General features: G+C 47.0%; 1 protein-coding gene across 1 annotated transcript in view; it reads left to right on the top strand.

The window, feature by feature from the left end:
- Positions 1 to 20775: 20775 nt before the first annotated feature.
- CCNJL (cyclin J like) overlaps positions 20776 to 24286 on the top strand; it is a 41217-nt gene continuing 37706 nt past the window's right edge. Inside the window, exons 1-2 of the mRNA XM_081136033.1 lie at positions 20776 to 20857; positions 21253 to 21367. Coding sequence (XP_080992159.1) covers positions 21305 to 21367 — 63 coding nt within the window. The 5' untranslated portion in view covers positions 20776 to 20857; positions 21253 to 21304. The remainder of the gene's footprint in view (positions 20858 to 21252; positions 21368 to 24286) is intronic.

Raw genomic sequence — 24286 nt, 5'->3', positions numbered from 1 at the left:
GTGATGGTCCGGCCAGTGTGCCTCAGTGGTTGAGTGTCGACCTATGAATCAGGAGGTCATGGTTCGATTAATGACCAGGGCACATGCCAAGGATCCCCAGTGGGGGACATGCAGGAGGCAACAGACCAATGACTCTTTCTTATAATTGATGTTTCTATCTTTTTCTCTCTCTCTCTCTTTCTTCCTGTCTCTGAAATCAATAAAAACATATTTTTTAAAAAAATTTCTGTGAACAAACTATTGCAATTTTAAATAAAGAAGAGATCTGACAGTGCTGGAATTAAGGAGAGATAAGACCAGCTGAGTCCTGCAGCAGCAGCCAGGCCCTCTTTCATTTCCTGACGGTCATCTTCACTTATTCCACCAGGTGGGGCACATCTACTATACAAACCTTCAGTCCTGAAGCATAGAAACTGAAAGGCATGCCCTGGTCTCTTCTCCAGACTGTTTTCTAGATTCAGAGCCAAAGACAAAAGAGAGAGAGAGAGACAGAGAGAGAGAGAAAGAGAGAGAGAGATTCTGGCCCATTGTTTTATACGACCATGACCTTCTGCTGGGAAAAGAAAAAGAATTACACACAAGAGCTGCACGTCTTCCTAGTACTCTCAGTTAAAGGGATTTTGGACACATTCTAAATTGCAGACATAGCTGGTGTAAGGCAGGAATATAATAGCAGTTGTCAGGGAAACAGAAAGTCTGGGTTCCAGTCCTAGTTCTGCCTTCAGATTCCTTGGGCAGGTTTGGTCAAGTCATTTCTAGACTGGGGGCCTCAGTTTCCCCATCTGTAAAATGAAGGGTTGGATCAGATGATCTCAGAATCCATTTTGGCACTAAACATTTATGTTTCTGTCTCCAAAGCAGAGCCAAGGAGAGAGCCTGGCATTCCTGAAGCATAAATTAAAACAGCTGGGTGAATCGGGCCAGCGTGCTCTGAAACGCTGATCTTTGACATCCGGCCCTCTGTCTCCAACTGAAGACTTCCAACAGATTGCTGTTCTTAGGTTTCCTGAGCTAGAATAGAAATCATGACCAACTGCTACTGAACATTAGCCATATGCTGGGTTTGATGTATATTCTTTCTTTTCAGCTTCTTGACACCCCTCCTTTACAGGTGGAGAAATCTGAGTCCTAGAAAGAATGCCAGAGGTCACCTCACTGGGAAATGCATAGCTGGGATTGGAACCAGGCTTCTGAATCCCAAGGCTGCCTTTCAGCTGCACTGGCCAGGCCCTCCCTGCCCTGCTGTGTGCCCCCCACAAGAAGGCAGCCAGAGAAATGAGAAGGGCTCTGATACTGAGGCTCTCCTGAGTGGTAGGGGGTTGGACCCCAAACACTTCCCTCCCACAAAGCAGGATCCAGTCTAGTGGATGTCAGCTCAGCAGACATCTTCTAGGCATCCGTGGGGCAAGGCCGGGGAAGGCACCAGTGGTCCCAGGACAGGTGGGGAGTCAGAATCTCCCAGGGCAGGTGGGGCTGTGAAAGGGGGTGGGACAGCTCCACCTGGGCCACCCCGTCAGCTTCCGGGGTGCAGCCTGTGAGTCTGGCCCTAACAACTCCTCAGCCAGCTCCCAGCTCTAAGTACAGCCAGCTTCCCAATCCCTGGGCTGGGTGAAACCAAAAACAGGAAAGGCTCCGATTCTGCTTTTTTATGGGGGTGGGACATGTATGTGTTCCTTTTTCTTCATTTCCCCCTTTCCTGGTGGCCACAGCTGCCCTCAGGCCCAGGTGGACATGGCAAATGGAGCCCTGAGGGCGCCCTGGAAGGTAAGCTCCCAGGCCCAATTCCTCAACTGGCATCATGGGCTGGAGGGGGAAGGCTGCTCGCTCACCCCCAATAACCTCTCTGAAATTCCCGGTCATTCCCCGGTTCCAGCTTCAGAGACAGAAGCCAGAGGCTTCAAAAGAAATTCTCGGAAAGGGCCCACAGATGGCTACGGGCAAATTTTTCATCTAGTTTATCACTTTGCCTCAGGTTGGCCCTGATTAAAAACAAGAAGGAAGAACTGGTTCCATCACTGGGTTTTATTTTCTTCGCTGCCCTTGTAAGCTTGCAACGGCCAATCATCCCCCCCCCCCCCCCCCAAATAAGTGTTTTTCAAGCCGAGGCTGATAATGACCCCAAACGGCCTCCTAGTGTGAAAAGTTCATATGGCACTTGGGGCTCCTTTATCCCTTAAAACTCATTAATGTATGAGCTTAATTACATGGAGATCGAGGGCCTCCGTGGTGAAAGGCTAACTAGGGCATTAAATCCTGAACCACTTTTCAGCTGCCCCATCACTTGGGAGGACTGTATGGGCAAATTGCCCTTGAAAAGCTCCCCAGCCCCTAGTTGGAGTCCGTTCCAGGCGTCCTACAACCACAACCTGGTGGGGGAAGGATGGGCAAGGTCTGGAAGAATCGTCTTCTAGAAGTAACAGAGAAGAGAGAAAAATGGGAGTCCTGAGGGTGCCTGCCCACCCGTGCAGGGGGGTCCTGGGGTCAAGGACGCCAGTGGCTTCGGGATGCTCTAGAGCAGCAACGTCTCAACTGGTGTGCTGCAAAGATTTTTAAAACATGCAATACCTGACTACTGAGTCAGGGGCACTGACCTCTTTTCCCTCAGATTGTCAAATTGAAAAATGACGCCCGGCTGGCTGTGGCTCAGCAGTTGAGCATCGACCTAGGATCCAGGAGATTGAGGTTCAATTCCCAGTCAGGGCACATGCCCGGGTTGTGGGCTCCATCCCCAGTCGGGGGCATGCAGGAGGCAGCCGATCAATGACTCTCTCATCACTGATGTTTCTATCTCTCTTTCTTCCTCTCTCTGAAATCAATAAAGATATATTTCTTTTAAAAGAAAAGAAAAAAATGACAAAAAACAACACAAAAATCGTCCAGTGTGAATGAACGAAGTCCGTCTGACCCCAGAGGCTCCGCTCGTAATGACTGCAGCGCCAGAAGCTGCAAGGGACCACAGCCTTCACTGGGGGGGCTAAGAAGCTTGGTACTTTTCCTCCCACTTTCTGTATTCTTCTGGCTGGGCTAATAATCGAATTAACAGAGACGGATTAACAGGAGAAAATCAAATGTTTACAAACATGCGCATGGGGAATTCACATAAGCATAAAAGTTCCAAAGACAATAAGGCCACATTGGGTATGTAAGACATTTTGGATAAAGGAGAAAAGGAGAGGAATGGGGGGTCGTATATTTCAGAAGTAAAAATGGGTGATTTACTGGTAGTTGAGGAAGAGCTGAACATACATGGCAGGAAAAGTTGCTGGGCAACTCAGAAACAATGGGACACGGGGTGGGGAGGTATGTGGGGGTATCCAGCTAACAGGCCTGGAGTCCTCCTGACTAATGCTAGGGTGGAGATTCTTAAAGCGATCAAGCCAAGGCTCCCTTCCTAAAGCAGGTTTCTCCGTCTGAATCTCTTGGGCAGGGAAGTGGGGAGGAGCAAAGGTTCTTTCTGAGTCTTATTTCTTAACAAACAGCTTAAAATCAATATCCTAAAAAGGCAGCTTCAGGGTGGCAAAACTTTGGTTTCCTTCAGCATGTTAGAATCACTTGGGTGGGTATTAAAATTTGAAGCCACCCCCACAAGAGATTCTGATGCAATGGGCCTAGAGAGCAGCCTGGGCATTGGGGATTTTTAGAAACTCCCCAGGTGAGTCTCTTGTGCAGCCAGGTGGAGACCCACTGGCCCGAGACCCGGACAACCTCCAGGGAGGGCTGCTGTAGCAGAGAGCCATCTCTCCTGCTGGGCTCAGTGACCTCGAGTTCCCTTCCTGCTTGGATAGTCTGTGATTTTATGATTCACCAGTTGTGCTTCCAGAAGCCTTTCCTCAAGGTAACTGGCTTTCTGGAACTGACAGATGAAGGCTGAGGGACCTGGTAACATTGCACTGGCTCTAACGGCTGGGCAGGGAGAGCCAAGTCCTCAAGGCTGTGTTTCTGAGCCCTGCCAGCCACCTTCCTGCTGGCTCAGACCCAGCCTGCAGACAAGTTTCCAGGAGGAAGAGAGTGGTCAGCTGATCCTGGGAGGGCACTGCCAGAGCTGGGTGCTGCTGGCTGTTGGCACCATTACCAGGGACGGATCCACTCCTTTGAGAGCTTCTGGAGCCTTGGAAGGTTGGGGGGAGGAGGATCCCACCAACCAGCTGCACCTGTGACTCAAGTCACAAACGCTTATCTGACCCTCTCTGAGCCCAATGGCTGCACAACCATGGGAAGTTGGAAAGAGATGGGGAAGCAGTGTGTGAAGACCAAGACCTCAGGTCTGTGGGCTGCTTTCTCCCTGTTCCAGACCCTTCTGGAGCTATTGTCTCATTTACAGACTCAGAATCTGATAGCCTCATGATGACCTCATGTGCCTTCCTCATAACAGAAATAAGAAACTTGGGGGAGGGGGCCAGAGATTTTATGGCTGGTATGAAGTCATGCAGCTTGTGAGTGGCAAGGCCTAAACTATGACTCCAGCCAATTTTGAGGCAGCTTTGTTCTCAGATAACTTTGCAAGAAGTGGGGGCGGAATCAGTACCATCAACCCATTTTACAGATGAGGAAATAGGTGCAGAAATGAATCAATCTGCCCAAGGTCCCACTGGTAAACAGAAACCAGAAATTCTTACCGTTGGCCTTTCCTACCACTACACCACAGAGCCCCACTTCTGAGAGGGGCAGGGAGAAGGCAGGTGGGATGGAAATAGTGCCAGCTCACGTGAGTTCTAAGTGGAAAAGTTGCTGTTAGGACCATGGGTTCTCAATTCCTCAGAACTAGAGTGCCAGATAAGCCCAATCCCAGCCCAACTTTTTTCTTTCCTTGACCATCATGTCTCAGTCTCCTCAGTCATTAAACAAGGATAGTAACAGTCCTCACTTACATTCTAATAGAGAGATAAGCAATAACCCAGGAAAGCAGGTAAAATAGTACGCTGGATGGTCCCTGCTACTATGGAGAGGAAATAAATCAGGAAAGAGAATGGGTCACTGGTTGGGGGTGGGTCACAACTTTAGAGAGTTGTTACTGCAAAGATGACATTTAAGTGAAGACCTTGTAGAAGGTGAGATGAAAAAATGAAAAGGCCTGAGACAGCAGCTTACGTGGTATATAGGGCCAGGAGGCCAGGAGGCCACCTCAGCTAGAGGCAGAAAAATAATGATGGGCATTGTGGACCAGGTATGGCAGTGTAGACCATTGACCTGATGTTGGCTTTTACATGGAGATGGAGCCCCTGGAGCATTTTGAACAGAAGTTTTCCATAAATGACCCTGCATGTAAACAAGAAATAAATGAAGGCTCCAGTACCCCCTGCAGAGGTGCCAATGGGGTGGGCCAAATCTGTCCCAGTTCTAAATAGGTTTCACAGTGATTAACAAAATAAAGGCAATGGTGTGGGAAACAGCTCCAGAGAAATGCACCTCCTTGAACCTAGTTACAAATTATAGATAAGAAATAACCTCACAGAGCAGGATAGGGGTGTTTTCCCTCTTTTTTTCCTGCCGTGCACCAGGCGTTAGCTCTGATGAGGTGACATGGAATCTTGGCAGCACCCCAGACTGAGAATTACAGCCCTTCCCCCGACCCTGCCTCAACCCCAGGTGCACACTCTCCTAAAGGCTTTATGTACATCATCTCATTTTCACTCATTGAGTCCTCACACAATTTTATGAGCTGGGTCCTATCTGCTTCATTACATTTTTAATCAACACCAATAAAAAAGGAAATCTCTCCCATTTTAACTCTTTCCATTTAAAGACAAAAAGCACTACCTTTCAAATGGGTTAACTTTAAGACACTGTCTCAACACCAGAAATGTTCAAAAGTGAATGATAAAACTAAGGAAATTCAGAGTTATCACATCCATTTTACAGATAAGAAAACTGAGGCTCCTGCAATTAGAAGTATAAAATCAGAGACTTGAACCCATAACCACTTATTTCAGCCACAACTCCCGCACTTTAGTAACTGACAACCCCATGCAGTTAGGTGCTTAGTTCAAAAATGTCAGGATCATTCCCTGAACCACAGTGTTGACACAGAGGGTTTGTCTTAATCCAAAATCAGCGGGACCTTGGCAGACAGAGCCTCCCACCGCAACCCCCATCTGTTGATTTTTTGTTCCATGGCCCAACTTCTGAATTTTGCTGATCTGTTTTAATTTTTAAGATATATGTGACTTTGACATTCTACTCATTAACATCTCTATTTTATGAACATAGAAATAAAATATTTTTCTTAGCCAAATCTTTTGAATAATATTGACTCCTAAAGGAACATGGCCATGGCCTTGGGGACCCAGAACACATTGATAAAGCTGAACCATTTGGATATGTGTTTTCGGTTAGTCAACCACAGCTTGCCACTTGGCAGATATGGGTAGCAGATGAAAAGGCACTTTCTGTGTCAGGCACATTTCTGTGTCACTGAAAGCAACCCAGTGATGATTTGTCAGATGAGAGAAAACCGCCAGATCATTAGGCTCAACTGTTTGGAGAGGTAAGCAAATCTTTTTGTATTTAAATCAAAGGATGTATTTTTCACATGCTGTTTATTATAAATTCTTAGAGTTGAAAAGCAGTTATGACTGCAGAAATATACTTCTTACTTCGTTAAACCTCAGATTCATATATATTTGTTAAGTATTATCTTTGTCTTGGATTTTATTGCTATCTCTTCAAAGCCATCTTTCTCATCCAGCTTAGATTTCATGGTCCAACATTAGGATCACTGCCTTATAAAAATGGCCTTAATGTCCTGACTCTTCTCTTCCCATCATTCTTCCCCAGCAAAACCTTACTCTGGCCAAACCCAACCCTTTCCTTTCTCCATTCACTCATTCCCAACTGAAAGTTAAGAGATCGCACAACTGTGCCAATCAGCCTACAAGTCTCAGATGGCACATAACGTAGCCTGGTAATCCTACCGGCTCCCTTCCCAAACTGCCAGCATTCTCGATGAAAAGTTGGGACCCAACATGGTTGGTTCAAGGAGCAGGGTGATTGATGGAGGGGCAGAGTAGCAAGAGATGACATCAGAAAGGCTGCGGGTGCCCAAATCATACAGACCCTTGTAGGACATTGTTAAGGACTTGACTCTTACGTTTGGTGAGACGGGGCACCGTGGGAGGGTTTTGAGCAGAGCAATGGTTAAGCCTAACTTAGATTTTAACAGCATCACTCTGGCTACTATTTTGAGAGTAGACAGTAAGGGACAAGGAAAAATCATGGAGACAGGAGATGATTACAATTATCCAAGCACAAGATGCTGTGGCTTGGACCCAGGTGGCTGTAGGGAAAGAGGTTAGAAGGGATCTGATTTGGGCTCTCTTTGCAGATAAAGCCAAGAAGGTTTACTGATGATTTGGATGCGGGGTGTGATAATAGTGAAGGGTCAACAAGAACGGACACCAAGGTTTTGGCCTGAGCAACTGGAACTGCCCTTCACTGAGACAGGAAAGACTGCGGGAGGAGCAGGATTGGAGAGCAGGAGTGGGAGGTGAGTAAATGAAGAGCTCATTGTTGGACGTGTTGAGTTGGAGATGCCTATTGGATATCTCTGTTAGTTTCCCAGGGCTGTTGGAACAAATTACCACAAACTTAAAACAACAGAACTAGATTTTCTCACAGTTTCCAAAGCCAGAAGTTTGAGCTCTGCACGTCAGCAGTGCCATGCTCCCTCTGAAGGCTCTAGGGAAGAATCTGTTCTTTGCTTCTTTCAGCTTCTGGTGGGTGATGGCGTCCTTGACTTGTGGCCACTGCTCCACTTTCTGCCTCCTCGGTCATGTTGCCTCTCTTCTACAGAGGTAGGAGAGAATCAAGGGACTGTTGCTGGAAGCCAAATGTTTTAGTCGATTTTGGCTTCTGTAACAAAGTACCATACACTGGGTGTCTTATAAACAACAGAAATTTATAGCTCTCAGTTCTGGAGGCTGGACAGTCCAAGATCAAGGTGCCATCAGATCCAGTGTCTGGTGACAACCCACTTCCTGCTGTATACAGCCATCTTCTTGCTGTGTCCTCACCTGGTGGAAGGGACAAGAGAGCTCTCTGGGGCCTCTTTTACAAGGGCACTAATCCTGAATTCATGAGGGCTTCACCCTCATGACCTAATCACCTTCCAAAGGCCCCATCACCAAATACCATCCCAATGGGGATTAAGTTTCAACAAATAAATTTGGGAGGGGGCACAAAATTCAGTCTGTAGCACACCAAAGAGTTCAAGGATGTAGGGGACTTTGTTTTTGATTGTCCTGGGGTCCAGAGGGAAAAATGGCAGGCTTTAGGAGATAGGGTCAGAATAGGGGAGACTGGTAGGCCTGAGGATTTGAGCCTGTGGAATGAGGGGAGGCCTGGGGGACCTGAGCTGGAGGATTCAAGTACCTGAAAGTGGCCTCAAGGCAGATCATGACGGTGAGGCTGTGAGTGTTGGGGAGAGGGAGGGATGGGGTCTTGCCTGGAACATCTTCTTTCCACATTTGATCCCTCAGCAAGTTGATGGGCTCTAGGAAGTGCAGTAATCTAATGGTTAGAGTCTAGACCGCAGAGTCAGATGACCTTGCCTCAAATCTCCACTCTCAGTGACCTTAGGAAAGTTACTCAATCTTTATCTCCATTTCTCCATCTGTAAAATGGGGCCAAGAATAGCACCCTCCTTCAAGGGATTTTATGACCAATAAGTGAGTCAATTTATGGAGGATGCCGGAAGAGTGCCCTGCATATAGTAGGCCCTATTTGTGTTTTCCACTCTTTATAAAACATGTCCCAAATCTTCTACTTTCTCTATCTCTGTTGTTTTGACACTAGTCCAAGCCAGCATCATCACCCACAGCCACTGCTGGGTGTTTTGTTTCCACTCCCCACTCTAACTCACTCTTACATATTATTTTGAAACTGCACATCAATCCATGTTACTCCTTTGCTTAAAATCTTCCTGTGAGCTCTCATCCATGGAATTTAGAATAAAGTCCCGAATCATTATTTCTGTAAAAGTCCCTCACCATCTGGCCTTCCTCTTCACCTCATTTACTTACCCACTAAATTCCCAGTTCACTCACCTTTCTCTTTGTTAAGATGCCAAGCACACTCCTGCTTTGGGCCTTTGCACCAGCTGTTCCCTCTATTCTGGATTATTCCTTCCCCTAGGGCTAGTGGTGTCCCCCACTAGAGTGTCAGCTCTTGGTGAGTGGAGACTGCCATTTCTGTTCACCCGAGAGCCCAGTGCGGAGCCTGACAGTACTATCAGTACATATTACTTGAAGGAACTTAATCCTTTCATCAACCTGGGGTAGGTGCTATTATCTTCATTTTTAGATGAGAAATTTAAGACTCAGTCTTCCTTACCTGGGTCATCCAGCTCACTGGTGATACAGCTGGAATATTAACCCAGGCAATCAGACTCTCGACTCAGGCTTTGAACTAAAACAACTTACTTTATCAGCAGCTATGGCTACTAAGGAATAATATTAGACTCGATCATCAAATTTAGTATTGGCAGTATAATGTTTTCAGGTACTTTTTAGAAATTGCCTTACATGGCATACTGGCTTTCATATTGTGGTAGAGTGTCATTTTTAGGATTAATAAGAATGAAAAATGGAAATATAGAAGGAGACGAAAAACAAGATGGCAGCGTAGGTAACAGCTGCACCCGCCGCCTCCCGCAGGCACATCAAAATTACAACTAAAATACATCACTCAGAGCCTCCTGAGATCTGGCTGAACAGAAGCCCCACAACCAGGGAGCTGAAGGGACATCGAGACGGTAGGAGGGGCGGAGACGCGGGCGGATCGGGGCTGAATTGGAGACGCTGCCGCAGGCCCACACCCGGCGCTGAGGTTGAAACCCGGGAGGGAATCTCAGCGGAGATTTCCTGGAGGGGGGAGGGGTCCCAGCCCCACAGCAGGCCCGCAGCCCAGGGCTCCAGGCCGGGAAGAGACGTCCCCACAACTCCGGGCTGTGAAACCAGCGGGGACTGTCCCTGAGGGTCGCGGAGGCTGCGGGAGCCCCAGCAGCTCCTCTAAAGGGCCCGGCGCGGACTCACTCGGACGCTCCCTCTGAGCCCAGCGCCGGGCAGCAGCTGAAAGGACCCGGGACACTCGGGGGAACTAACCTGCCTGAGATCCGGGCGAGAGGCGGAGGGCGGCTTCCTCCCGGGCAGAAGGGCTGGCGGAGGCCATGGCTCCTGTGGCGAGTCCTCCCCGCACAGCCCGCAGGCAGGCGCCATATTTGAGTCGCCAGCACCTGACTCGCACCGTTGGCCCCGCCCCGTGATTCCCGGAGGCCCCGCCCTCCCCACCTGCAGCTCATCCAGGCCATTTCCAGGGGCTTTTCTATGCAAGTGGCCTCTCGAGCCCCATGCTTGGGACTTTCCTAAAATCTCTCAAACAAGCAGCAGCGGGCCCCATACAGCTTGATAAGCGGCCCCAGGCCTGGCACTAGCGGCAGCTGCATTGGCTCATAGCTTGGCCTCTCCTGGACACCTCCAAGCCCAGCACAAGTAGCAGCCAACTACGGTTTGCTGTGTAGCTCATGCTGGGTGGCCCTGGGCAGGGCACTGGCAGAGGCTGACTTTGCACCTCCCGAGAGGTCCCAGAGACAGTGCACCTGGTGGTAAGACTTGACCACGCTGGACTACAACCCTACCACATCCACGAGTGACACTCAAGGGGCCCACTTGGTGAACACCAAAGCTCCACTGAAGTAAATCCTGCTCCATAGGAGTGTCTCCAGCACAGCAGCTCTCTGGCTGTAGTTGTATCTGGTCCTCACAGCTGAGGGTCTGGGGGTCAATTCCTCCCAGGGATGCCAACAGCAATTAAGGCTCAACTAGAACAGGACAGTGCACACAGCCCACACAGGGGAGCACCTGGAAGGCCCAGCTCAGGTGACTGGGGAGGCTGAGCCACTGGCCCCTATAGGACACCTACTACACAAAGCCACTCTACAAATTCCAGGAGACATAGCAGCTCTACCTAATACATAGAAACAAACACCTGAAGCAGCCAAAATGTGGAGGCAAAGAAAGATGTCACAAAGGAAAGAACAGAAGAAATCTCTAGAAGAGGAACTAAATGAAATAGATCCAAGCAAGCTAACAGATAGAGAGTTCAGAATTTTGGTTATAAGGATGTTTAAGCAAATGGTTAGGGAAATAACTGAGAAAATTGATAACATAATAAAGTACCAATTTGAAATGAAGGCTACATGAACTGAAATGAAGAATAATTTACAGGGAATCAACAGTAGAGTAGAGGACGCTGAGAATCAAATCAGCAATTTGGAACACAAGGAAACAAAAACACCCAACTAGAAGAGCAAAAAGAAAAAAGAATCCAGAAATATGAAAATAGTATAAGGAGCCTCTGGGACAACTTCAAGAGGCCAACATTCGTATTATTGGGGTGCCAGGAGGGGAAGAAAGAGACCAAGGAATTGAAAACCTATTTGAAAAAATAATGACAGAAAACTTCCCCTACCTGGGGAAAGATATCGACTTATAAGTCCAGGAAGCACAGAGGGTCCCAAAGAAGAGGAGCCCAAAGAGGCCCACAGCAAGACACATCATCATTAAAATGTCAAAGCTTAAAGACAAAGAGAGAATCTTAAAAGCAGCAAGAGAAAAGCAATTAGTTACCTACAAGGGAGCCCCCATACGACTGTCAGCTGATTTCTCAATAGAAACCTTGCAGGCCAGAAGGGAGTGGCAAGAAATATTCAAAGTGATGAAAAACATGGAACTACAACCAAGATTGCTCCACCCAGCAAAGCTATCATTTAGAATTGAAGGTCAGATAAAGAGCTTCATAGATAAGAAAAAGCTAAAAGAGTTCATCACCACCAGACCAGCACTACAGGAAATGTTGAAGGGTCTTCTTTAACAAGAAGCTAATGAACAAAAGAATCTGATGGACTAAATAGATCCAGAGACATTGACACATGCAATAGATGATCATATTTCAGAGGAAAGAGGGAAGGGGGGTGGAGGATGGGAAGAGATTAACCAAAGAAGTTATATGCATATATGCATAACCCATGGACACAGTCAATAGCGGGGTGAAGGCCTGGGGAGGGGGTGGGAGCAAAGTGGAGGGAGTCAGTTGCGGGGGGAAATGGTATACCTGTAATACTCTCAACAATAAAGATAAATTTAGAAAGTAAAAAAAAAAAAAAAGAATGAAAAATGCAAATGGATCAAAAGCCTTCAAGGGTAAAATAAATCCTTGCATCTGGCCAGGCTCAATCTAAGGTTCCTGGAGGAAAATGGAGAGCATGTGCCCCATTGAAAGAGAGCCTCTGTAAGATATGTATTGTACACTTGAAACCTATATAATTTTATTAATCAATGTCACTCCAATACATTTAATAAATTAAAAAAATAAACATAGCCTCTATGGTGGCCCACAGTTGGTGCCTTACCGCAAGGGTCAGCAAACCTCTGTGTGTAAAGGTCCTAGGAGTGAATATGCTTATACGCCATATAATCTCTGTGGCAGCTGCTCGCCTCTGCCATTGTAGCATGAAAGTAGCCACAGAGACTATGTAAACAAATGGACGTGGCCATGTTCCAATAAAACTTTATTTACAATAACGGGTGACAAGCTAGATTTGGCCCACTGTAGTCTGCCTTATAGGAAGGCAGTAGTCCAGATCTCCTGATTCTTCAAGAGAAGATGGAAATCAGGATTTTATGTGAAATTTCTAAATTCTGAAAACATTGTACAGGCCACCAGTTTGCACTCACTAATTTAGTGACTTGCCCTATTGCCTCAGAGGTTCGTATATTGCTGTTCAGGAAATAAAACACCAACAACCATAATACATGTGGCATGTGAAAAATACTATAGCTCAGAAGAGAAAGTTTCCTCTGCACTGGGTGGTAGTTGCTAAAACTTTATAGAGAAGGTGGTGTTAGCTGGGGTTTAAAAGTTAGGTAACGTTTTTCTGTGTAAAATTTACAGCGTGGGAGCATTCTCAGCAAAAGCAGTGGTATGAGCAAAAATGTTTGGGGAAGCACAAATATTCATTTTGAAAGAGAGCAGGAGGTGATGGGCTGGAGAGCAGGGAAGGAGGTCAAGGGCTGCCAAGAGAGTTAGGGTCTGGTGCACAGACCTTGAGCAGTGCTCATAGTGCCCCTTAGGAAGGCTGATGTTAGCAATGCCCACTAAAGACTGGAGCCTGGATGCCCAGCCTGTGTGACCGGGTGGTTGATGAACCAGGAGGTCATGGTTTGATTCCCTGTCAGGGCACATGCCTGGGTTGCACGATCCCCAGCAGGGGGCGTGCAGGAGGCAGCCGATCAATGACTCTCTCTCATAACTGATGTTTCTATCTCTCTCTCCCTCTCCGTTCCTCTCTCTGAAATCAATAAAAAAAGGAAAAAGAAGAGAGAGAGAGAGAGAGAGAGAGAGAGAGAGAGAGAGAGAGAGAGAGAGAGAGAAAGAAAGAAAGAAAGAAAGAAAGAAAGAAAGAAAGAAAGAAAGAAAGAAAGAAAGAAAGAAAGAAAGAAAGAAAGAGGAAGGAAAAATTGGAGCCTGGAGGGATCAAAAATGGGAGACCAATTAGGACACCACTATAGACTGAATGTGTCTCCACACCCAAAATTTATATGATGGTATTTAGAGGTGGAGCCTTTGGGAGGTAACTGGGTTTGAATGGAGTCATAGGCATAGAGCCCTCATGATGGAAATGGTGCTTTTAAAAGGGGATGAAGGGACCAGAGCTTTCTCTCTCTGCCAAGCAGGGCTACAGCAAGAAAGCTGCTGTCTGAAAACCAGGAGGAGGGCCCTCTCCAAAGACCTGGCCATGCTTGCACCCTGAGTTCAGACTTCCAGCCTCCAGAGCTGTGAGAAATAAATGCTTGTTGTCCAGACCATGATAATTTGTTATAGTAGCCTGAGCTAAGACAGAGACTGTTGCAGTAGGCAGTAACAGTTTCCTGCAATGGGCTCTGAGCTCCCAGCCAAATTTTCAGCTCTAGAACTAGAATCATAGGATGCTAGAGCTGAGTGAAAGCTCAGAGGTGTAACCAGAACCCCCTCCCCCCCCCCAACGACAGATGAGGAAGCTGTGATCTGGGAGGAAATGTCTCTTGCCTGTGGCTATACATCAAACTAGGGCAGCGGTGGGCCTGCAACCTGGTTCCCAGGTGCCTTGGATGCACACAAAGGGCTCTGGAAGCACACTCTCTCAGGAAGGAAACGGAGGTGTGACTGCAGGTGTCCTGTAGGTCACAAAAAAACAACATAAAATGTAAAAATGGCAGGAAAAGCATTTGCAACAAATTCAACAAACCAAGTCTTGTTAATTTTAATGTATAACTGCTCCTCCTTTAGCAAAACTCTAACATGCCAACAGAAAGACGGCCAAAGGACAATTTGAGAAGAAATACATATAATCACACTTTTAAAATTCCAAAACGATTTTTTTTTTAATTTTAAAATGAAGTTTTAGTCTTGGAAAGCAAGCACTTTCTAACACTGTGGACAGGAATGTGTTTTGGTAGAACCTTCCAGGAAGTCAATTTATAATTCGGTTCACAAGCCTTAAAGCGTTCATACCCTTTATCACAACAATTTCACTTCTCGGAGTGCATCGTAAGGATATAATTGGAGAAGCATGAAGAAAGTATGTTGTCAGGATTTTCATCTCACTGTTGTTTATTATGCACAGAGTAAAACCAGAAACAACGTGAGAGTTGCTAATAGCTCTTGGTTGTATTTTAAAATATCCAATAATAAAAGACTGGTTAACTAAATGATGATTTATCTATATGATAAAATATTAGGCAGCCATTACAAATATTTTTGTAAGATATACTTAAGGAATCTCATGAAAAATGCTTATAAGGTCATTTTGAGCTTAGAAGGGGTAGGATACAAAACAATGTTTTCATATGATTACAATTTGATGATACAGTAGTTTGGGCTCACACCTATTTGGTGCCCTGTGTGAACCAGACATTATAGCATTTGATCTTCATATAACTCTATAAAAGAGGTAGTACTATTAATATCCCCCCTTTGCAAATGAGGAACCTGGCGTAAAGTTACTTGCTGAGGTCATCAACTTGGAAGAAACAAGGCCACGATCGAAGTCTGAGCACTGTCACCGAGAGCCCTGCACAGCCCAGCCTCAGTCTCCCCAGGGTGAACGGCTGCTACCTTAATGCTCAGCTATTCGGCCTTAGGTCTCTGCACACCTGGAAGCTTCGGAAGCCCTTCCTAGAAGTTGGCTTCAAGATGTCCCGTGGTCTGAGCAAAGCAGAGCCCTGCTGCTGACAGCCAGGACCTCCTGGGCCTGAGGGTAAGGGTCCCATGGGCAGCCCCTGGCAGCCGCATCCGGTTGGTTTTTACTGTCCAGTCTCAGTTTCCTTCCTGTTCATTGTCGGAGGAGGGGAGCAGGCTCAGGGGCTTTGAAGTTAATGGCTGCTTTTATTTCCTCTTCCTGGAGTCTGGGGAGCTCTTAGGGTCTCGCTTCATTGTTCCTCCCAGAGTCCTGGTCAGGCTGGAAGGCTCCTTATCACACACCTATTCCAGAGTTCCCAGAGCAGGGCTGATGCTGAGTGTGGCCACAAGGCCTTAAAACAAGCAAACAAACAAAAGGGCAATACAGGTTTTAAAAATCAGGAGATATCTCGAATTCTTATTTGGAAATTTTAGCAATCTGGCAATAAAGGGCCCCACTTCTGAACCACGAGAGGGGAGCAGAAGTGGCTCCTCACTTCAGCTGCACCCTGAGCTCTCTGGCTGACCACAGCCCTCACCACTCCCTACTGTCCCTGGCACCTTGGCTGGGGTGGCCATTCATCACCAAACATGTGCTCACAGGCACATATGTATTTAGTTCACATAGTAACAGTGGACGTACTGCACAAAACTTATCTGTAACGACCCTATTTCCAAACAAGGTCACATTCTGACATACTGCGTGTTAGACTTTCAATATATCTTGATGGAATGACCCAATTCAACACGTAACAGAAGGCAACAGCACTCTAAGAAACAGTTCATGCGGAGCGTTAAACCCAGTGCCAGGCCTTCCTACACACGGGCCGGTGCCACCACCCAGGTCCCACACCATGAAATCGCCCCTGGTAAAGGGAGATTTATTTTTAAAAAATTCTTTTATTTGTTTATTAATTTTGAGAGAGAAAGAGAGACAGACAGACACTGATTTTGTCGTTCCGCTTATTTATGCATTCATTGGTTGATTCTTGTATGTGCACTGACCAGGGATCGAACCCACAACCTTGGTGTATCCAGACAACGCTCCAACCAACTGAGCTACCCAACCAAGGCTCCTTTTGAGCCTTTTTGATATTATACTTTTCTTTTTTAATTAAAAAAATAAAGCAATATGGGACAACTTTATAAATGTCCTAGGTTTTGAGTTCTATTTGTAAAATGCTCTTTTGTTCTTGCCTGGTCCTTAGACCTAATCAGTGGAGTTATATCTCAAGAATCTCTGGTCAAGGATCATAAAGGGTTGGGCCAATGTTCTCTTGACTGTGTAGAACACACAGGTAGAAACAGTTTAAAAGGGTTGGCTTGGTTGTTGGGTAAAGACCAGGGTGATAAACAAGGCTTATGTCTCGAAGTTTATGGCCCGGATGTCTTCCCTCTGTCCCTGTAAACAGAGCCAGCCCTTCATGCCTTTGGTCCTAATGGAGCAATGCAAACCATTAAGACACTAAGGCAAGACTACTCAAAGCACATGCCTCAACTTCCCCCAACAAGCTGAGTGCTTGAAGAATTCACATCACTGACCTCCCTGTCACCTGAGATACACACTGCAGTGTGGTTATAGCAGCAAAAGGCTGGAAACCACCTAAATGTCCAGCAGAAGGCTGAATTACACATATCGTGACGGAGCTGGACTCTGGGGCTCTGGGAGAACTGCGCAGCTCTCCCTCTGGGCTTGTCCTCTGGGGAAGGCTGGAAAGGTCATCTTACACCTGGGAACATTGTACACGGGGAAGGTGGGCACTGCTGTGCAACAACCAAGAGGAAAGCGCAAGGTGCAGAGGGACATGCACAGTATGCTATCGTTCGCGTAAAAAGAGAAAAGGCGAGAATGTCCATGTTGGTAAATGCATAGGTTGCTTCTGGCAGGAAACACCGGGCACTTGGAGGGTAGAATGAGGCCTGGGACTAGGGTGAGAACCTGTCCGTGTCACCATGTATGTCAGGTGAGAGCTCGAATCACAGGAATAAACAGAAGAATACGGGAAGTTCAAGGGAGCAGTTGATAATATTGGATGGGCTTGTCCTCTGGGGAAGGCTGGAAAGGTCATCTTACACCTGGGAACGTTGTACACGGGGAGGGTGGGTCTTGCTCTAAATCTTTGGTGCCCAAGCTGGGAGCTTCAAAGATTGGGTGATAACTGGCTCACAGTAAGCACTTGATAAAGGTTCGGTTTTCAAGAAATGAATGAAGGAATGAACAAATGATGTTTAGAATCCTTTAAAAATAGTCCCTGGGGAAAAAAGCCCAATGTTTCTGTGTCCCTCTCTTACCTACCAGAACTCCTGGAAACTGAGAACTGAAATTTAGGAAAAGCCGTCTCCAAATTAGTGAATGATAAAGGCCTGTCTTCTTCCAGTGCACCCAGCATAAGAAGATTATTGAGAAAGAAATAATACAGCTATGAAAAAAACAAAAACAAAACAATATCGTGAGTTATGTGATTCAGTGGAAGCCCACACTAGTCAAGTATATCATGTGATTATTTTCAAATAACATTTATTCTTTTTTTCTGATGATGAAAGTAATACATGTTTCTTGCAGAGAGATTAGAAAACACAGATATGCCAGAATGACAAGTAAAATAAAATTTCCTGTAATCCTACCACTCTAATTACAGTTAATATTTTTATGAATATTCTCCAGTTTCTTTTGTGTGTGAATATAGTATAATTGGGATCATACTCTAACCGTTTTCACTTACTATATTGTGAACATTTTCCCAAGTCATTCTTCATTCTCTTAAAAAATGCTTTTTTTTAAAGAGCTAAATCATTATTTAACCAGGTACTGCTCTAATGGTTCACTATAATAAAAAAAGCACTATGATGAAGCCCCTGTAAATAAATCTTTGTATTCATCTTTTTATTTTCTTAAACCTCCAGATGAGGACTAGTTGGAGCAAATGATACATTTTTTGAGTTATATTGTCTTTCAGAAAGATGATATTAATTTATATTCACAAGAACATTGTATATTTGTCAACCCTGCAAATTATGTTTTTAGAAATTCTTGACAAAGATGTACCCCACTCTTTCTAATGAAAACTTTTAATGTCTTTGCTAGTGAGTATGAGCATTTTAAAAATATTTGTGTGAGCCCAGCTGGGCGTCGCTCAGTGGTTGAGCGTCAACCTAGGATCCAGGCGATCAGGGTTCGATTCCTGGTCAGGGCACATGCCCGGGTTGTGGGCTTGATCAATGACTCTCTCATCATTGAGAGAGGGTGGCTACACTGGGATGATTCACGCCCTGGGCGGGATGGAGTGGGATGGCGTGAAATTCCGTCACATTACTCAGAGCAGTGAGCAATTTAAAACTTATAAATTGTTTATTTCTGGGATTTTCCATATAATATTTTCGTATCGTGGGTCACTGAAACTGTGGAAAGCGAAACCGTGGGTAAGGGGGGACTGCTGTATTGGGATCCACAAAGTGGAGGCCCCACCCGTGTCACAAATCTAAACCTGTCAGCCTGAACTTAGGGGAAACACTTGCCAAGGAAACCTAACATACACCAATCAGGATCCTCCAGCTCAGCTTTAGCTAGCTTTCCTTACCCTAGAAAATAGGACCTGCTCGCCTTACAAGGAAAGCCCAGCCTCCTAGCCAGTCGAGCGTTGCCTCTTTTAACATCCCATTAAACTGGCTTTTGCCCCAGGTCCTGCCTGTGGAGGGCTCCACTGCTTGTGAGGCACGATGCTCCTCCAAACCATAGCTTGTTTTCCTTTGTATAAAGCACATTAAAATCTTCCTAAATTGTTTTAGTTTTGTCATTTGACAGCGTCCGATATTGATTTTGGTGCTGGTTTAAATAAATTCTTAGTTGTGTGTTTTCCTCCCAAATTGTTTTCCCCAGCCTAACTTATTGAAGAATTCATCCTTTCCCCAAGAAAGTGAAATGCCACATTTATCATACAGTTCATTTTAAATATGTTGTATATGTTTCTAAGCTTTCAGTTATTCCACTGATGCTTAATCATCTAGTCTTGTATCAACGCCACACTGTTTCAGTGATAGCTTTGCAATACGTTTTAAGATTTGGTAATATAGGTCTATCCCCCCCATTTTAAAAATATCTTAGCTTTTTTCATAGCCTTCCATTCGAGTGTTAGAAAGTTATGTCATCCCTTCCCCATCCACCCACCACCATCAGAATTTTATTAAAAGAGTTAATTTCAGAGAAGTTGGTAATTTCACCTTCTACTTCTTCAAGCCTTTTTTATGTTGCGACCTTTATAATTTCTTCATTAGGAGTCTGCACTTTATAGTGGGTTCATTCCTAGGTATTTCACACTTTTACAAGAGTTCATAATCTTACTTTTTTTTTCTTTTTTTTTCTTAAATGAAACTGTTAAAGCTCCCATTGAAGCTTATCAAATCTGACTTTAAAAATGTTTCCAGATGGGTATTTGCTTGCAGGAAACCAGTCCGAACTAAAGGCCCTTTAGCAGCAGCTCTTTATGGAGTGTTTGGGTTTTACACTCCGAATGGCGATTATCCCATTACACGAGTTGTCTTTCTTAGCGATAGCTATCTCCGGCAGGTCGGTGCAATTTTTATTCCCATTTTACACACGAGGGTTCCCAGGCTTGGAGAGCGCGAGGAACTTGGCAGGAATCGGCCAGCTGGCAGGTGGATTTGAAACAGGTCTGTGACTCTCCGAGAGTATCACGAAAAACAATCGGCCAGAGGACGCCAAGGCTGTGCCACCCGACGTGCTGACTCAAAGGAGCCTTTTTTTTTAGAAAACAATCAACTAAGTTAAAAAGACAATGCTTTCCACCCACCGGACCCTCCCCAAAGGCTTCTTCCTGCCCTGTGCGGGGTCGATCTGTACTTTGCGGTAGCACAATAAATACCAGCTGCTTTCCTGAGCCTCCTTTGGAGTTAGGGACTCGTGCGTAATCCAGGGCGGCCTTCCCGAGCTCTCAGGAGAACTGTCCGTGTGGAAATCGACCTCCCCGTCGCAGGACAGGCTCCAGAAAAAAAAAAAAAAACAGAACAAAAAAAAAAAAAAAAAGAAAAGAAAGGAAGGAAGGAAGGAAGGAAAGAGACAGAGAAAGTAAGAAAAGCAGCAAAGAACAGGTGGAAGCCGCGCACGCGGAAGACAACTTTCGGGGGCATCCTGCCTGCGCGTTTCACGCGTGGTGCGCGCAGGTGGCGCCGGGTCGCTGCGCTCCGCAAGCTCCCCGCGTAGACCCGCAGGGTGCCCAGGAGGCCACGGGGAGTCTCCGCCAAGGTGAGGGGAAGCTTTCAACCCAGGCGGGGGAGGAGGGCGGGCAGGAAGCGGAGCCAGAGCCGGCGAAAGAAAGACTCCAATTCCCAGCCCCCCGCCCCGCGGGGTGCGGGGGCTGGCAGCGCATGCGCGAGGCCCGGCCCCCAATTCCCCTAGCGAGCTAGGGAGGCCCCCGGCGGCCCGGAGGCTGCGAGCCGCGGCGGGACCCGAGCGCACGCAGGGGCGCGGCGGCGCGGGGGCGAGCGGGGCTGCGGAGGCGGCCGTCGAGAGCCGGGAGCGCGGGGAGCGCGGGGCGCGAGGGCTCAGCCGCGTGCGGGCACCCGAGGGCCCGCCGCCTCGGCCCTGGGAGGGGCCCGGCGCCCGCAACACTCCCCGCCCGGAGAGGGATGCGTGAGTTTCGCCCGGGCTCGAGGGCAGGATGTGGGAGCAGGACAAAGGCTGGGCGGCGGGGGAGGAGTTGGGAACTGCGAGCCGGTGGCCGCCGCCGGAGCCCCCGCCTCGGGCGAGCTAGCGGAGTCGGCAACTTTCCCTGCAACTTTTGCAAAAGGGGAGATAAAAATTCTGCAAGTTGTTGCACAGCTCCAGGTCTCCCTCCCCCCCACCCCACCCCCCAGGTCCCACGAACGGAGGGGAGGGGACACTGCAATCTTCCCCGGACGGGAGATGACCGCCAGCTCCGCCGAGGTGGGCAGGAGGGGGCTCCGGGCCGGGGGCGAGCGAGGATGGGGTGCCGGGGTCGGAGCGGGGGGCGCGCTTCGGCCGCTGAGGGGCCCGTGTCCACGCAGGGGGCGCCCTGAGAGCCCGGTAGCCTCGGATCGCGGCGCTGCGGACGCGGTGATGGATGAGCCCTGGTGGGAAGGGCGCGTCGCCTCGGACGTCCACTGCGCGCTGCGCGAGAAGGTCAGTCCCTCCCCGGCCCGCAGCTCCCGGGCTCAGTCCCGTCCCTTTCGCTCTCGGCTGTTTGCTCGGGTCGCCCCCGGGAGAACTGGGAGCTCTCGGTGCCTTCCTTCGCTCCTGCCCAGAGCCTTCTCCCGGAGAGTCCGGGGAGAAACGAGATGGGAGAGCTTAAGTTGTTGGTTTTTTCTAATTAGGCGCCCAGAGCTCCCCGCCAGCGAAACCGAGTCGCTCTACTCTTTAGGTGGTATTTCCCGTAATATTGTCACACGAGGTTATTTTAAAAGGTGGATGAATGGGCTTAAACATTTTAATGTGCAATTTAAAAACGTACCTAGCAAGTTTTGCATAGGATGAACGATGCTGATTTCCTTCCCATTTACTGTCACGATGTAGCAGTTCTTGCAGGGGCCGGGTGGACAGGGCAAAGGGTGGGAAAATGGGGGACATCTGTAATACTGTCAACAATAAAAAAAAATTTTTTAAAGAAATATAACCCCAAAAAAAGAAAGTTAGTAAAAGTAGTGATTCAATATAAAGAAATATTAGATCAGGTATCATAGTTATACCCCCTCCCGTATCTCTAGGATGGCGCTGAATAAACTTTAAGAAATACTAATCTCAATGAGAGGCTATAAATCTTAGGGGATGTGAGGCGAAAACAAAACACTCCCCTGCCAGTTTGCCTCCGGTGGCAGAAGGGGGGGAGCTGAAATGTGATCCCTGGACTCCCCTCTCCTCAAAGGCAGAAGGGGCACTGACTGGGTGGAAAGTCCAGGTGGGCTGGAGACATGGCCTGTGTGTCTTGCCTGCCGCCCCTGGGATGAAACTGGGACGCGTGGTTTGGGGAACAGGTGTGAAATAGAGCCTATGGCTTCCTAGGGCTACCATGACAAAGTAGCACAAATGAGGGCTTAAAACAGTGGGAATATGTTCTCTCACAGTTCTGGAGGCTACAAGTCCAATGGCCAGGCCATTCTAATCCTCAGCATTTTTTTTGCTTTGTGGATGTATCACTGTAGTGTCTGAATGTCCTGTCTGTCTGTGTCTTTGTTTTCTCTGCTTAGGACACTAGTCATTGAAATAGGGTCTACTTTAAACCAGCATGAACTCGTCTTAAATTTAGTTAATTACTATACATCTGAAAAGACCTTATTTCCAAATAAGGTCACATTCTGAGTTTCCAAGTAGACATGACTTTGGGGGATACTACTCAACCCAGTACAGGGAGGGAGAGGTCTTCTCAGTGGGGTATCTGAGTCCCTACACAGACAGGTCCCACATCCAGTGCATTTGCACCCAGTGGCCATGGAATTCTGCTTAAAAAGTCACCAGCTGTTCAGGGTCTTTTCCTCATTTGGAAGTAGCTGTCTTTCAGCCAAGTTATTTTTTCTTTTGTTCTGTACCTACTGGTCCATGTCTGTCTTGCGTTGCTTGTCCAGGCTATAACTTTCCTTTGCATCCCTTGGTCTTTGCCCTGGAGCTGAGGGGTCAAGGTGCAGCCTATTCTGGGCATCTGGAGAAGAAATCGGGTCTCAGTGGTTTAATTAAAGAGCGGGGCAGTGGGATGGTAGACCAGGCAGTCTTGGTCTTTTTCTGGAGGTGGTGGCTAAATGGATTAGTGAGGGCTGCCGTGGAAATCGGATGTCCTTGCTTAGCATGGGCTCAGGTGGTTTTCAGTTCTGCTCATAGCTTGGGAGGAATGACTTTGACCTTATTTGCCCCTTTCCAGCAGGGCAGATTTCTAAGAACAGTATAAACTCAACCAACTCAGTTATCTGAGAATCTTTTATATGTAAGTGAGTGTTCTTGTCTCTCTTCTAGCCACTCAAAGGAGCAGGGCAGGCAGATCCCATTAATTGTGCCTCACCCATGCCATAGTGCCAGATTAGTTCACTACCTCGAGGGGGGACAGGTTTGTTCAGGTTTTACAGGTTAGAAATAGAAAACTCACTCAGGGGTTGATGGTCAGGGTCACCTGTGATTTGAAGCTGGTCTTAGAGGGTAAATCCTTTGGTTGTTATGTCTTGCCTCCCCAGTATATTAACTGTTTCTCTCCTTTATTTCTTCTCCCTCTTCAAAAAGAAGATGCTTCTCGGGAAAAATTGACTTGATGGAGAGAAAAGTGAAGACCAGGGGAACTCAGTAGCCACACTAGCTTCACCTTTCTTAAGGAATGAGGGCTGGCCCTTTATTTTCCCCAGAGTAATTTTTTTATTAAACATATACTCTAATAACACATTTCTAACACTGTGGAACAAGTTTACAAGTGCCCGGTGCACAGTAGACACTCACTGTTTGCTGAATGTGGCCAGATGAGTACAGAGCATGTTTCCTTATTTGCTGTTGAATTGTTGTCCTGCAACCATGAGCTGTTCACCTCTCTCGACTGTGGCAGGAAGTGAGGCTGGGATCACGGAGGTAGTGGGAACCCCACTTTGTGGGGTAGACATTCCAATATAACATTATACTACAGTGCGTGAAATGTATCCCTGTGGAAACGCACCTTGGTGTTGGATGCACACTAGGAATGGTGGTAAAACTGAGCTGCTCATTTAACCTCTTCAAACCTCTTTAAACCTGGCCCCCATCACTCATTCTTCTAAATAGCCGGAACTTAAGTTGTGTCACTTGCTTAAAGACCTTCAGCTGTCATCACATGGTACCTACAATAAAATTCCCAGCCCTTACCACCACCTGGAATACCACACACAGTTGGGCCCTGGTCTGCTCTCCTACCTTGTCTCCCACCTGCTCCCACACTAACCCCCTTTCTCTTCCTTGAGTAAGTCGAGCTCATTCGTGTCTCAGGGCCTTTGCACGGCTGTTCCCTGTATTTGGAGTCCACTTTTCTCTATTTCTGTTCCTCTGTGTCAGCCTATCAGATCATCCTGTTTTGTTTTCTTTATAGCATTTGCCAGCATC

Source organism: Miniopterus schreibersii (genome assembly GCF_964146895.1).
Source record: "Miniopterus schreibersii genome assembly, chromosome: 4".
Lineage (NCBI taxonomy): Eukaryota > Metazoa > Chordata > Mammalia > Chiroptera > Miniopteridae > Miniopterus > Miniopterus schreibersii.
The sequence above is the reverse complement of the archived record's forward strand: the minus strand, read 5'-3'. Positions and strand labels throughout refer to the sequence as shown.